The sequence below is a fragment of the Lepidochelys kempii genome, chromosome 1, assembly GCF_965140265.1.
Source record: "Lepidochelys kempii isolate rLepKem1 chromosome 1, rLepKem1.hap2, whole genome shotgun sequence".
NCBI lineage: Eukaryota > Metazoa > Chordata > Testudines > Cheloniidae > Lepidochelys > Lepidochelys kempii.
This window is the reverse complement of record NC_133256.1, coordinates 268,738,204-268,753,631: the sequence shown is the minus strand read 5'-3', so window position 1 is coordinate 268,753,631 and position 15,428 is coordinate 268,738,204. Positions and strand designations below refer to the sequence as shown.

At 38.8% G+C, this 15,428-nt stretch overlaps 1 protein-coding gene across 4 annotated transcripts in view; it reads right to left on the bottom strand.

Moving 5' to 3' along the window:
* Positions 1-8,006: 8,006 nt before the first annotated feature.
* Positions 8,007-15,428, bottom strand: part of TMCC3 (transmembrane and coiled-coil domain family 3) — a 234,653-nt gene continuing 227,231 nt past the window's right edge. For all 4 annotated transcript variants that reach the window (XM_073327540.1, XM_073327538.1, XM_073327539.1 and 1 more), the window contains one exon: positions 8,007-13,209. In XM_073327540.1, coding sequence (XP_073183641.1) covers positions 12,907-13,209 — 303 coding nt within the window. In that variant the 3' untranslated portion in view covers positions 8,007-12,906. The remainder of the gene's footprint in view (positions 13,210-15,428) is intronic.

Sequence of the window (15,428 nt, the reverse complement as noted above, 5' to 3'; positions counted from 1 at the left end):
TAAAGTTTAATACATTTGCTTAAGTAAAAAAAAAAAAAGTAATTGGCCAGATCTTTTAATTAAAAAAAATTGTTGTTAAAATTTGCACACCAACAGTCTTTGGAAGCAAGGACATGAAAGGTTAACCCACTCCCCATATTATACATGAAATCCTTCTGGCTACCTCACATTTCTAGTCAGAGGGCTGGGGAGGGAGGAAAGCTATTGGACACCGGAGGTTGTACCAAGTGGATTCCTCAAAAGTGGATGTGCTTGTCCTGGCTTGTTACTCCAAAGCTCTGTAATAAAGTCATTTTCCTAAAAGGGTGTATGTGGCATACATTAAACAATAAGACTAAAGTGCTATATAATGGGCAATGTACATGTGTTCCCTTTTAAACAAAGGTGTATAAGTAAAAAGTGAAAGTTTCCTTTGCAGGTTAATAAAAGCCATGAAAGGGGAAAAAAAATAAAACGGAGGACAAGCTAATTCAACGCTGTAGCTGGCAGGCTCAGTCCAAAGATAAGACACTGGCCTGCCCAAGGACACTACTCACAGCTAGGATTTGGCTAACAGCCAAAAAAGAGGGAGGCTTGAATGTGCCCAAGCAGCTGTGAGATCTGCAACACACTGCCAGACATTAATAAAATGTGTTAGGTCTCTGTATTTACAGGTGAAAGAAGTCCTGCTCCAAGGATCCTGAGCAAACCTGCCATTTGTTAAAACCAGGTAACTGGGTCTACATAAAGGTCCATCAACAAAAGACTACTCTGGCCCCATGCTGGAAAGGCCCTTATTAAGTCCTGCTAACTACCAACACCACTGTGAAGTGACAAGGACTGACTGCCTGGACCCATGCTTCTTACTGCAAAAAGACCCCTCCCCCTCGAGATGACTTCACTTCTACTACTGATCAGCCTGACCCTCCTTTTGGGTTTTTTTCTTTCCTCCTTTTGGACAGCAGAAAAAAAAAACAAGGTGAAGTGCTAGTAACCTCTCCCTTGTCCACTGACAAAGCTAACCTGCATTCAGTATTTGCTAAAGAAACCAAAGCACTACAGGGTGACATGCTAGTAACCTCTCCCCTGTATAATGCAAAACCATGCCTGTTCCAAAAAAGAAGAAGAAACGCCTGCTCTGCTAAAACCACCAAAATCCAAGGATTCCTGACTGCAAAAGACACTGAGAATTGGCCTTGATGGCAAAGACGGAGCATTGTACATTGGCAGGGAGGAAGTTGCGGGATGTATTCTTGGGATTGTGAAGTAAAGTGGTGGGGTGGGTTTATTCCAGAGGCTGGAACCTGTGCTTGTAGGCAAGTATAAATACCAAAAATGCCTTACAACCACGAACATTACTCCCACCATCTGCCACCACTCCTTTGCAGGTAAAGGTTCCTGGATCCATTATAGCTACGTTAAGTTGGCGCTGGGGCCCCCACCTGACCCTGACAAGCCATTGGATGAGCCACTTCACGAATGAACACCACAACCAACCCATGGACTAAGCTTTCCAGCTACTGGGACCTTCACAGCCCACCAGGACTTTTTGTATTCCTGTTTATTGGACTTACATTGGGGGGTAGTGTTTTTTGTATGGTATAAAGGAGGATGCCAACATTGGTATGGTTTGCCTGGGTGTTTCCTCTCCCTATTCCCAAGTCCAGTACAAGGATGGGAGGGCAATAGCTTCTTGAATTTAACCCGCGCTATCAAACAGGGTGTAAATCGAATGCAGTGTTGGATTTGTATTTATACCCCCACATATTTAGGTCAGGGGGTCCCGTTGGTAGGGGTACCTATCCCCCTTAATCGAACATTCCAAACTAAGCTATGGGCAAACACTACATTTAACTGGAATGTTACAATCCAAATATGGTCTATTGATATGGTGGCCCAGGGTAATTATGCTTTATGTGTGTCATGACATAAGGGCATAGAAAATACAGTTTTTGTAGGGAATTTTGTGGGGTGCAAGGACACCACTCAAATCAGCTCTGGTGCGGGAGGCCCCTCTACCTACTCCAGGACCCTGTGGCCAGTCCCCGAGGGGTCTGGCTGATTTTGGTTATGCAATCACACAGCCTATAAGGTTCTCCCAGCAGGATGGTGTGGTCCATGTACCTTAGGGGCTACAGTATCCGCCGTGACAGTACACCAGAACCTGACCCGGAAAGAGATCCGCAATCTAGTATGGAGGGACCGACGAAGTATTCCTTTAAACCCCCTTTCTCAACGGCCCAAAGGCTTTCACTCCTTTGTGCGTTGGTTTCTGCCATGGTTGGGAGTAAGCGAGCTGAAAAAAGCTATAGTTAACATTTCAGCTGCTTTGAAACTAATGGCAAATGCTACTGCAGATGCTCTCTCTGCCCTTCAAATTGAAGTCACCCAGCTATCCCAAACTACATTGCAAAACCGCCTAGCCCTGGAGTATCTCCTTGCAAATCAGGGCGGGGTTTGTGCTCTGGTCAACTCAAGCTGTTGTGTATTTGTAAATCAGCACCATAGGGTGGAAACTGACATCCACGTCCTCAAGCAACAGGCAGCCCTATTCCACCACATCAGCCTCGACACTACCAGCGCCGGATTCCAAGAGGTCTGGGACTGGCTCACCTTATGGCTACCGGATGTGGGGACTTGTGGACAGCGTATTTTGTATTTACTTTTTTTGACTGTTATTGTTTTTGCGTTATTTTTTGTATGCCTACAATGCTGCAGTATGTGCTGTCGGCAGTTGCTAACCCTGCAGCGTGGTCACTCAGCCCCAATATAGCTTACTGACATACAAAAAGAAAGGGAGGACTGTTAAGGAAAAGTTAGCACATGTGACTCCATTTTGGTTTCGGGCCCACCATTGTTTAAATGCCAGCACATCATACACCAGGAGGAGTGATCCTTAGACACTGAATCCCTGTGAAAATCCTCCTCCTTGTCTCCAGCCTGCCTTGACTCCCAGTATTTGGTTTTTGTCAGTCTCTAATTCCCTGTCTCTTGGCCTTGATGTGAGGCCTCCCATCCTGATAATAAAGGTTACTGATGCATGGCTTTAGGACCATGCTGTGTAATTAACATACTGGTATAGCATGAGGAATGCACCAAGCAGGGATAGGTGGTAGATAAGACAAGGGTTTATTTATTGGCTAAGGTTTCCGATGCACAAGGGCAACATGCTTTGCTAAAAAGTATATAACCTTTGTATAATCTGTATTCAGGGTCCCCTCCTGGCTAGCAGGGGGGCACCACGCTCGAGCGTAATAAACTTAGTGTCTTTTGGGAACTCTGCAGTTGTGGACTTTGTTTATGTGCCTCAGCCTAGATTCAAACTGTGCGTGTCCTACCAGGTGTAATTCGCAGCAGTTGTATGCGTGTCCTACCAGGTGTAATTCGTAACATAACATAAAATAATCAACGTATTCATAGATTCCAATGCCAGAAGGGACCATTGCGTTCATCTGGTCTGACCTCCTGTAGAACACAGGCCATAGAACTTCCCCAAATTAATTCCTAGAGCAGATCTTGTAGAAAAACAACCAATCTTGATTTTAAAATTATCAGTGATGGAAAATCCCCCATGACTTGGTAAATTGTCCCAATGGTTAATTGTTAAAAAAACAAAAACAAACACAAAAAAGAGACACACTTTATTTCTAGTATGAATTTGTCTAGCTTCAGCTTCCAGCCATTGGATCATGTTATACCTTTCTCTGCTAGACTGAAGAGCCCATTATTAAATATTTGTTTTCCATGTAAGTATTTATAGACTGTAATCAAGTCACCCTTTAACCTTCTCTTTGTTAAGCTAAACAGATTGAACCTTTAAGTTTATCATGTTAAGGCATGTTTTCTAATCCTTTAATCATTCTCATGGCTCTTCTCTGAACCCTCTCCAATTTTTCAACTTTTCTTAAATTTAAAAAATATTTGTAAGATGATCACAAAATTGTAAATTAAAAAAATTAAAATTGTATTCAAAAGGCAAACTCTGAGGTTGCTTACAGACTGTGTCCTGGTGGGCTAAAATTAGATAATATTTTTGTGTTGCATTTATACATTACAGACTTCAAGCCTGATTTTACTTTCATTTACATCAGATAGATACCTGTACAACTCCATTGACTTCAGTGGAGTTACTCCAGATTTACAAAAGTGTAAGGGAGAACAGAATCCGAATCTTCACCAGGAGAGTAGATTGTGAATTAAACAAATGCAGCACCAGTCATGAAGTTCCCATCCAAAGCTTTTCTATTTTGAGATGGAGATAAAATATTAGATAATAAAGCCAGAAAATTCCTGAGAATTTTCCTTTACCAACTGAGCACCAGTTAACTTTCAAACTTGTACTGGAAACAAAGAGAATTCAGCCTCTGCCCAAGCTCTGTCTGAAACTGGCAGTTCATGTCGTAAAAGGTGGATTGCTATCACCTGGGGGACTCAGCTGTCACCAGACATAAAACAAATGAGTTTTCAGCTAAATCAACAGTCTGAATATAAGCGAAACACTATGTCAAGTAAGAATTCAGGATGATGCAGTGCAGAGTTCCCCATATCTTTTCATTTATCTCAGCCCTGATCTGAATGGATTGTCACTGTAGGGAGAACTCTAGCACTTTCAATTACTGTATTTTTTCACTAAAAGGCAAGAATTGCAATTGTGTGCATCCAAATTTACCATTTGCTTTGAACTGAGTAATAAAGTAAACACATGCAAAGTAATGAACTTATTTAAGATAGAATATGCTAATACAAAAACTAAATACAATTTCCTATGACATTTAAATGCAGTCTCTCTTAGAAAGTCTGGGATGAAAAAAAATCCAAGAATTAAAAAACAAACAAAACAAAAAGAACCCACATCTGTGAAACTGAAGAATGACATTCAGGAGCAACAAGTCAACCTGGAGACTGTAGAAAGAAAGATGTTCACTCTGCAGAAGTAATAGAGGAGCTGCTGGGGGAGTGTATAAAGCCTGGAGGCAGAGTTTGGCCATATGCCTCTCTACCACATCAACACAAACGACTTATCTTCACTTTTAAGGCCCTCCACATCCTAACCCCACTCTACCTAACACCTCTTATACAATATAAAGAAAATAGACTTCTGTCATTGTTCCACAAATGCCGGTTTTGATTGGCCATTTAAATACTTTTCCAACATATAACCTTGTTATGTGTGGGTGGAGTTCTCTGTAAATATCTGCAAAACCACATTGTTATCCTTCAAATTCCCCGTTAAGTCATTTCTCTGCTATGATACCTATCCAGAACTCGAGACTTGTTTGCTGCATGCTGACTAGCATTGTCTCATTATTTCCTCATATATACTTGTCTGTTTCTTGTATTGAACTGTTGTCTTGGACTGTAAACTCTTTCGTGGCAAGGACCCTCATCCTTGTACAGGATGGCATTGTACACCGCTAGCACAACTGGGCCCTGGCTTCTTTGTGCTACTGCTACACAAATAATAAATGCTTTGTACCACCCCAGTGCTGACGCCTCTTTCAATTTCAAGAAGTTAAATTTGGTGCTATAATGTGTACAAGCATATACAACCCTTTATGAGGGCTGAGTCAGATGGTTAGTAATGGAGAACATTTTTTTCTCTTGGCCACTAACATACATCCCTCCAATATTAGCAAGAACCAATAATTATTAGAGTCTGAGGACAACCTACAGTCTGTGAAACAAGTTAGTCTTGATCTCTTTACTAAAGATTAAAGCTCCTAGCATCCACACCAAAACCTAGCACTAAAACTGGCATTACTTGGAAGGGGCAGCACTGGACATGAAAACTATTTTATCCCATTTCTTCAACAGCAGGGATGATGCACAGCCGCAGAACAAAATGGCCTGCTGTATGTGGTCTGGGTATGTATGTACTCTGGGTATACATGACTTTAGTCCCAAGGGCTGTCAATCTAACACCTTTCATGAGCACTTTTTTTAGTTAAGAATTGTTATACTTAATATGAACATTCTAAGAATGTATGCTCAACAGTAGTAATATTTGGTAATGTGTCTTAACCTGTTTTCTGACACTAGAATAAATAAATAAAAAACCTCAAGCTTCTATTTCAATTGTCCAAAGAAAAAAAGTCCAAAATGACTCCAAACACTTGATACAATTAAACCAACTCACCATATATCATGTTCACAATGAATTTGGAAAAAAGTCCAGCGATGGTTCCACATCTGACCTTTACACCATTACCAAGCCATAGCTGTAAATAAAATCCAAGATCTCAATTTCTGACTAAATCCCCACAGGATATAGCACTCAAAATCAACATTTGAATGTTTTCATCTTTATTTTGAAATGGAGAGAGTGCTCCCCATTAAGAAATGTAGTTATGGACAGAGAACGCACTATAGTGAGGTGGATTTGACTAATGATAACTGTAAGAAAATGAACATTTAACAGCAAATTAAATTTAAAATACTTTTATTTTAAAAAAATGTTAATGGCACCTTTGAGCAATCACGACCACACCAAGAAATATACAAAAACATTACATACATTAATAGATGCATTTTTACACCATGCTGCACAAAATGAAAGTGGTACGAGATACACAGGTTACATGCTGACACAAATATTTTCAGTCAATAAAAATAAACAAACTTTCAGTACACTTTGGTACTGCCTAGTCAGCATTATCTTACAAAAAAGGAAGGGCAATAGATTCATGGAAAGAAAGAGCTTTCTACCAACAGTACAACTTAATACACCACACATATGCAATAAATCAAATTTACAAGACAATTCAATCAAGTCCCCATGCAATCTGTAGGTACATTGTCTTCTAATATCTTAGAAAACAGAAGAAAGGATTTTACTAGCCTCAAAACTGTATTTTATAGTGCTTTTTGTTCTTCAAGGGTGATTAGCAATTCAGTAAATTGCAATATTTTCTTTCGTCCATTATTTTAATGTAAAAATTTTCATTTTTTAATCTGAACTCTGCTTCACTACCAGATAAGCTCATTCTATTGGCATTCAAACGTCATTTAAAAAACTTGTCTGTGTCTACAGTACTGTATTTCAAGTTTTGACTATGAATATATATTCATGTATCTGGAAGAAGCTATAAAACTGCCTTATTAAAAAAAATCAATATAAAATCTAGGCACCTAAGTCTCAGAGCATGTCACTTCTGAAAATGGGACTTAGGCACTTTTGAAAAATTTTACACTAAGTGATTCTGGATCCTCTTTGTATTTTGAGCTTGTTTAGCAAATTTTTGTAGATTATAAGGCCAGAAAGACCTTTGTGATCATCTAGTCTGACTTCCTGTATAACACAGACCACAGGACTTCCCTGAATTTATTCCTGTTTGAACTACAGCATATCTTTTAGAAAAATATCCAATCTTGATTTAAAACTTGAGTGATGAAGAGTCTACTACAATCCATGGTAAATTGTTCCAAGGGTTAATTACCCTCAGTTAAAAATTTGTACCTTATTTCTAGTTTGAGTTTGTCTAGCTTCAGCTTCCAGCCATTGATTCATGGTATATCTTGTTTGCTAGATTGAAGAGACCCCTTATCAATCTCTGTTCTCCATGTAGGTACTTATGCAAAGATGCTGAAAGGTATTTAGGCTCCTAACTTCCACTAAAAATAAATGGGAACTTAGGAAACTCCAACTAGTACAAAATGCTACAGTGTCTCTCCCCTCAGCAACACAGACGACCATGAGCATATCATATCGGTCCTCTGCTCCCTACACTAGCTTCCCATAGAATTTCAAATCAAGTTCAAGGTCTCAGTCCTTGTCTTCAAAACATTCCATGGCCTGGGCATGGCCCCCAAAGTTCTGGGACGAAGACCATGGTCAACAACTTCACTCCTCTGGCACAATGCAATGCTCAACAATAAGAGTAAACTTGTCTATGCAGGAGACAGAACCTTCTCTAGGGATGGTAGAAGACTGGAATAAACTCCCCCAGGAGCTAACCACTATTAAAAACCTTGTCACTTTCCACTCCAAGTGCAAGGCGCATTTCTTTGATCTTTTCTTCTCAAACATGAACACATAGCAACAGCTATATTTAACAAACAAAAACCCACCCTACCAAAACAAGACACTCAACTCCACATGCTTCTCCCTCTGGGAAGAGGATGAGAACACAAACAATATGCCACAGATATGTAGTCATGTTGCTTAATGCACTACTGGAAGATGGTCAGATACTATGGTGATGTGCATGGTATGAAAACCTTACAGATAGAATAAAAAGCCTAAATACATTAAGGATCTGGATCTTACAGACTGACCAAGTCACCCCCTAATTTTCTCTTAGATAAGCTAAACAGATTGAGCTCCTTAAATCTTTCACTGTGAGGCATGTTTTCCAACCCTTAAATCATTCTCAGTGGTCTTTTTGTGAACTCTCAAATTTATCAACATCCTTCCTGAAATGTTGACACCAGAACTGGACACAATCCAGTAGCGGTTGCACTTCTTAATGTTAGGCATTTTGATACTAAACAAGCAGTGGCCAGATTCAATAGCTTTCTATGAAAAGCCAGAACTAGTATAACTGGAGCTTAATAAGACAAGAAGCATCACTGGGTTATGTGAAGGACTGAACTTCTAGTATATAAGTCAGGAAGAAATTGAATAGGATAGTATCTAGTCAGAGTAATATCAGTGACTTTGGACAGTAGTGGAACTAAATTTATGTGGGCATCTTTCACTAGGTTTACGTGGGAAGCCCTAAAGAAATCCCTTGATTTGGATCAATGGGCTGAAATTAGAAAGGTAGCTAACAGTGAAGGTAACTGTCATGGGAAATTAACTCTCCAGGAATCAACAGGTATGGATTCTACCATCAAACTCTTTGGGGCTTTCAAAGATGTGTTTATCTCTCAGGTAGTTAGGATGCTAACCATAATGACTAGGGCTACTAGACTCTGTTCCAACCAATTATGATTAACTTATTAAGGATCTTGAGACTGAAGATACACTTGGCAAGAGTGATCATAATGTAAATGAAATGAAGTGGTTCTTTGATTGCCAGCCAGAATCAGCCAGAGAAAAGAATCCAACATATTTTGGGAGCAGGAGTTGCAAAGAGTTTGGCATACACTTAAAGGGATTGAGTGCCATGAGCATATTAAAGGCTACCTTCCACTTCCTTAACACAAGTTAGACACCCTGGCTTACCACAGATAAGGGTACACAAGGAGGAAAAAAAAAAAAAAACGTTGGAAGAGTTGGGAAAGCAAAGTTTGGGTTCAGCAAGGGACATATGCAGATTACTGAAGCAAATGATGAGGAAAAATATGGTACCTTAAGGCATTTTGAATTAGTTTTTGAAATTTATATTAAAATGGAACATGAGGGAAAGATTACCAAAGGGCCAGGACAGCTGAGGGAAAGAGAAGGGAAGAAGATGGGGAGACTTGACAGAAGACATGAGATCCATAAAGAATCTGAGCAGTTCTCTTGGAGAAAGATCTTGAAATTGCTGTTGCTTGGGTCAGCCTATGGAACATTGGTATGGTTTTAGATAGAGCTCAGAAAGGAACCTAAAAAGATGAAAGTGCCTGATTGACAGAACAGTTAGGGCTGTATTAACTTGTACTGAGAAACATTTTCTTTTTTCTTACTTTAGAGAAATCTTGTGATTTTTAAATGTGTTTTATTTCTGATACAAAGCCAATAAGGAAATGTACTGCATCTGTTATGTAAGACCTCACTATTTCTGATTTGGAGTCAGTCAGATATCAGCCAAGTGTAAAACCGTTCCTTTGACCATTACATTCTCATTTTACATGGAGATTACTCAGGTAGAATATGGTAACTACCAACAAGTGTAGATGCCTTTGTATTCCCAAATCATGGCTGTAACAGATTTTTCTGCTTATGAGAGAGACTGGCTGATCTTATTGAGGTAAGGAGGCTTAATTTGTTATGTCCTGATCCTGGAAACTGTCAGAGACAGATAACACAGAATGGGTCACAAATTCAAGGTTTCTACATTGGAACCAGCAAGGTTAAATTAATAAAGGTAAGTAAATTATGCTAAACTAAACAATTGTTTTCCTGAGTTCAGTAAAGCTACTGACAAATAGCATCCATATTACATATATGTAGACATTTGTAAGCCATTTAACAAAAGTAATATATCAATGCTTGATTTTTCTATTGTCCAGCCTGGAATGCAGGTACATAAATTGGATATCAAAATGATTAAATGGAGGACACAAAAATGGTGGCAATGGATTACAAGGGAGAGAAGTCACTATCATATGTCAAGAGTCAGTACTGGGGCTCTTCCTTTTAGGTCTGTACCCTCCAAACTCACCTTTAGACACAAAGTTATAAATTGGTAAGAAAAACTTAAATAAATTAGGGGAATGGTTTATAAAATGGCTGATGGATTTTAATGCAAGTCAAAGGATTTTGAATCTAAAATATAATTGCTGGCTGAAGAACTGGAAAGTACTGACAACAAAAGAACTTAATATTCATGTTAGCTGCAATGAAGATGGGAATGTATTGTTAATGCAGTAAAGGTCAAAAGGTTCTCAAGCTGCATCAAAAGGGTATATAAACAAAACAAGGGAAATCCTCTGTTAGGACGTACATATTCTGGAGTAAATCCAGAAAGGAGCAGCTACATTTTTTCAAAGTTATGGAGGGGACTTCACTATGAAGATATGTTTAATCTCTTCAACTGATACAGTCTGTAATCTCCCCAGCCTATGAACTGGATAGATGAGGTAGCTATGAGTGGCTGGACTGATTAGGGGATGAAATTTTAATGCAATGTATACATAGAATACCTAAATGGGGATCACAAAAAATTGGGAATAAGGATCTCATTGAACTAAACAGCAACAGGAACGCACAGGGACCTGCCTGCAAACTGAAAAAGGTAAAAGTTTAGGTATATCACTGACTGTTTTTCCCCTCAGAAGGGTCATCAGTGTTTGGAATTATTTGCTTTCAGAGAGGGAGACAGTATCCAATTTATTAGAAATCAAGGAAAAGAAGACTAATTACTTGGATACCAATAGTGGCTTTGAGAATAAATGGATTTGAATGAATATATGGCAATTCTTGCTCACATATACAGAGTTAAACTGACTGTTAAGTTTGAGGTATGGAAGGTGTCAGCAAGTTTGTTTTATTTTCCTCCACTTTCCTCTGGGAAGATTGAACAGGATCTAGTTAGGATAAAGTGGGTGTATTCTATTTGATTAATTTCCTGTGCCTGCAGCAAGTCAAGTATCACAATTCTTTCGGATTGAATTCCTTTCTATATTCAAAAACATTGCACATATCAGAATTTCTTTAATGATTTTTTTTAAAATTTAGTTTTCTAAGGTCTCGGTTATATCATCATTTACACCATTAGCCATGCTCTTTGTTCAGCCCCTGAAACCACAGCAAACTATTAGATTAATTATAAATTGTGTTATGGTAAAGAAAGGACAAAGTGCTTTCCCCCCCACCCGCCACATAAAAATTTCTAAAGACTTCCATACAAATTATTGCACTTGGTTAAAATTCAACTAGCCCTGCGACCAAAGTAACAATAATGCTGTCATGACAACATATCTTAAAAGCAAACAGCATTAAATATTAAATTAAATAACCAGACACGTGTCATTTTTTTGGATACATATGAGTGGAGAAGAATCCTGATATTTTATTTCATATATTACTTTACATCATATCTGGTTACCCAGGCAACAAAGGATTTCAAGAAAAACATTTTGTAGTTTCTAGATCAGGCAAAATAAATATTTTTAAAAACCTACCTCTTTCATAGTGCCGTTACTGTCTGATGTCTAACACACTGTTCTCAGGAATGTCTCTCAACACATCCCACAGTTAGTTCTAATATATAAAGTTTCATTCTTTCCCAACCCTCCTGACCTGGTGGTTCCTGTGGAACCCTGAAGCAAAAAAATTCACAACATCCAATTTCCTTCAGCATTACTAACTCCTACTCCAACTTGGGGCCTAGTTTTATCTGTTTCACATTCACTGGAAAGCTCATCAACTGACTGTTAAAAATTTAAACAAATGTTTATGCGCTCTCCCTTTGCAATCTGCAAAGCTTGAAATACGACCAAAAGAGCTACTGAAGTCAACATAGTGGCATCAGCACTGATTACTTGTTTCTTTATTCTTCTAAGAGGTCTTTGTGATCTTATAATTCATTCAGTGCATCATATTTGGAGGCATGTTATTATGTTTATGTATTTCCTAAACATGATAAAGAATAGCTCTAGGATATGATATTTACTAATCTGTATCACTAGAGACTCTAGTCATATTAAATTGTTGGGAAAGTATAACATTTAAAGAATAATCTGTATGAGTAAGGGCCCACTGGCAGAAGCATCAGAAAACAGTGCTGGATTGTAATTAAGCACCTTCCCAGTTTCTAATTCACAGATGTTAAATCATCTAGCATTAGGAAATACTGTAAGTATGGCTGGTATTTCCTAATATTGTAAAATATAGCTAGCCATTCTATCCTGGTTCATATGGAAAGCTAGACAACTGAATTAATCCAATAGGAATGGTGTAAAAACATGATTATAATGCACTCCCACCACCACTCCTCCTCACTCTAATTAATGACACAATACACTTCACATTTCTTACACCACCAGTAGCATGACCTCTTGTAGATATGCTGGTTTGTAAAGTGGAAAGCTGGTAAGATTAAGGCAAAAGATTTACATGAGTGAGCAGTTCATAATAGATGTAGCCAATTACATACAGCAGAATTGAATAGGCAAATAACTGCCACGGAGTATAAATTGAAGTATTTAAACCTTAGCATTCAAGAGTTTTTATAGCCTTCATCCAGTCTGCATGTTTAAATTGCAAAATTAAATATTTTGGTAGTTTGTTCACATACAACATTTCTTTAAAAAAATAAAACATCTGGACTAGTGGATTCATCTTGGTATGATCATCCTTTCTATGGCACAGATAATGTGATCCCAATTTTTACAAAACACTGCAAGTAGAGTCACTGCAAAAAAAGTGCAGATAATATGGAAACGGCTCTTCATCATAGGAGCTATAAACTTTGCAATGGTAGAGACGCACACTAAGATGACAGTCATGAAGGCCAAGATTACATTTATACATTTCCCTAGGAGTACTTTGGCATTCACAGTTTCTGACTGCAGCGCTTGCTGTTCTTGCTGATGGAACTCCAGCTTAAAAACCCGAGTCTGGCAAGATTCCAAGGCTTCCTGTAGACAAAAAGAAAAATAAGAGTCAGCTACATTTCTACACAAAGCAGTTCCTCATTCAGCTGCTGCATATAATTTATAAATCTATTTAAACAAATATGTTGTGCAGACAATCAACTGTTTACAAAAATTATAAAAGTATAATCAAACTTGACAATGCTATTGTGTAACATTTACATTTTTTCCTGGTTGAGGAAAATAGTGTTCATGGTGTCTCATGTTTTCTGAATGTACAAGTTGAACCTCTCTAATCCGGCACTCCCTGGTCTGGCAACATTCTTGGTCTGGCATAGGCGCCAACTCCATGGGTGCTCTGGGGCTGGAGCACCCAAGGGGAAAAATTAATGGGTGCGGAACATCCACCAGTGCCAAGCTCCCCCCTCTGCCCCCTTCCCCACTTGCCTCATGCGCGCCAGCGGCCCTGCCCTTACTATTTCCTCCTCCTTCCCAGGGCTTCCAGCGCACCGTGAACAGCTGATTTGCAGCATTAAAGCTCTGGGAGAAAGCAGGAGGACTTGGGGCCGGCAGCTGGGACCCCGGGCGAGAGGCCAGCAGCTGCAACCTGGGGCCAGCATGGAGCCCCCAGGCGCCTACGGAGACTCGCTAGCACTCTGCATTGACCTCCCATGGTTCGGCAAATTCTCTGGTTCAGCACCGGTCAGGTCCTGAGGGTGCTGGACTAGAAAGGTTCAACCTATACTGATGAGCTGAAGAACTGGGTAAGCTAAGCTGTTACCATGGAAACTTCACTATATCAAAGCAACACCAAAATTAGTTTCTTCGCATATACCATTGAAAATTTTAGGACACTGCTGGCTTGCTGTGACACCAGTTAAATCAACTTCAGGGTGGACCCATTAGGTTTACACCTCCATTCTGGTCTAAATTCACTTTCATTCTCTTGAATGCCACCCACTGTACAACGATCCATGTCATAAATGTATTGTGAGCATGGATGTCTCTAGAGAACATAAAGCAGACATGCTGGCCACTTTCCACCCGTACTTTGCTTACAGTTATATCATTTAAATATCAATATGTCGGCTTAAAAGGAGATACAGTCCTCTTAATATTTTCTTGCAACAAGTAAAATGCAGAAATGTTTAGCTGTCAGAATAATACTGTAATTATAATTCACTTTCCAACTTGTTCTTTTATGCAATAAATCACAAATTCCGATCATCTGAGAAAAGTGGATAACCGAGACCCCAGGGTTGTCTTTAGGAAATGTCCTGCACTCAAAACATAGCTACCCACACTTACTCTTTTCTTCAAATCATCATCATTTTATACTTTCTGTAGATCAAACTCTAGTCTATATTTTGAAATTAAGTTCTCCATCCCTTACTGACTTGGTCTTCTCTCATTTGATGTTTCTTTTGTTCTGAACCTGAATGTATACATCTGGCTGTTTTTTAAAGGTGAACTAAATGCTCTTTAAATAAAAATAACCCCCCCAATTATTAACCCAACATATGTACAAACATAAGTGACAAGTAAATAAATACATACTTTCCAGAATGTTTATAATTTTCTACTTCATTGACTGTGTTTAGTTGACTGTGGTAAAGTTCTCATCACTAAATGCATAAACCTATACAAGAAATGCAATTTCTTTTCACTACTTTAGGTGTTAATGCAGTGAACACCTCTTGCAGGAGAAACACAGGGAACAAAAGGTCTCGATAGGTTAAAAACTTCTCAGTTCATCATTGAACTGTATTTATAATTCACAAGTCTACATGGGTGTTTTATGAATAATTTGGGATCTCAGTCAGTTTTCGACAACTATACCGTTTTTCTACAAAATTCAAAATTTATATAGGGCTCTGCCATGCTATGTTAGTATTCAGCTAGGAAGGGGTTTGGACATAAATTTATGTTAAGCTCACAACTGGGAATAGTGTTATCTTACTGCTGTTACAGAGCCAGCAGGGAAAGCAAAATTATTGCATTTCAGAGCATTTTACATTAGACCAGTAGATTCCTTATTCCTCTAGTGATGACAGAGCAGTAGATGTAAGACACCATTTAGAATCCACAGGATTTTATTCATTCAATTTTGAAACACTAGCAGGTAAAATCGTGGCCCCATTGACTTCAGTGGGAATTCTGCCATTGACTTCAATGGGGCCAAGATTTCACTCTAGCTGGGTAAAAAGTTGGGCCTAAATTCCTTAAATGCAAACGTTATTCCAAATTTTGCAAAATTTCTAGGC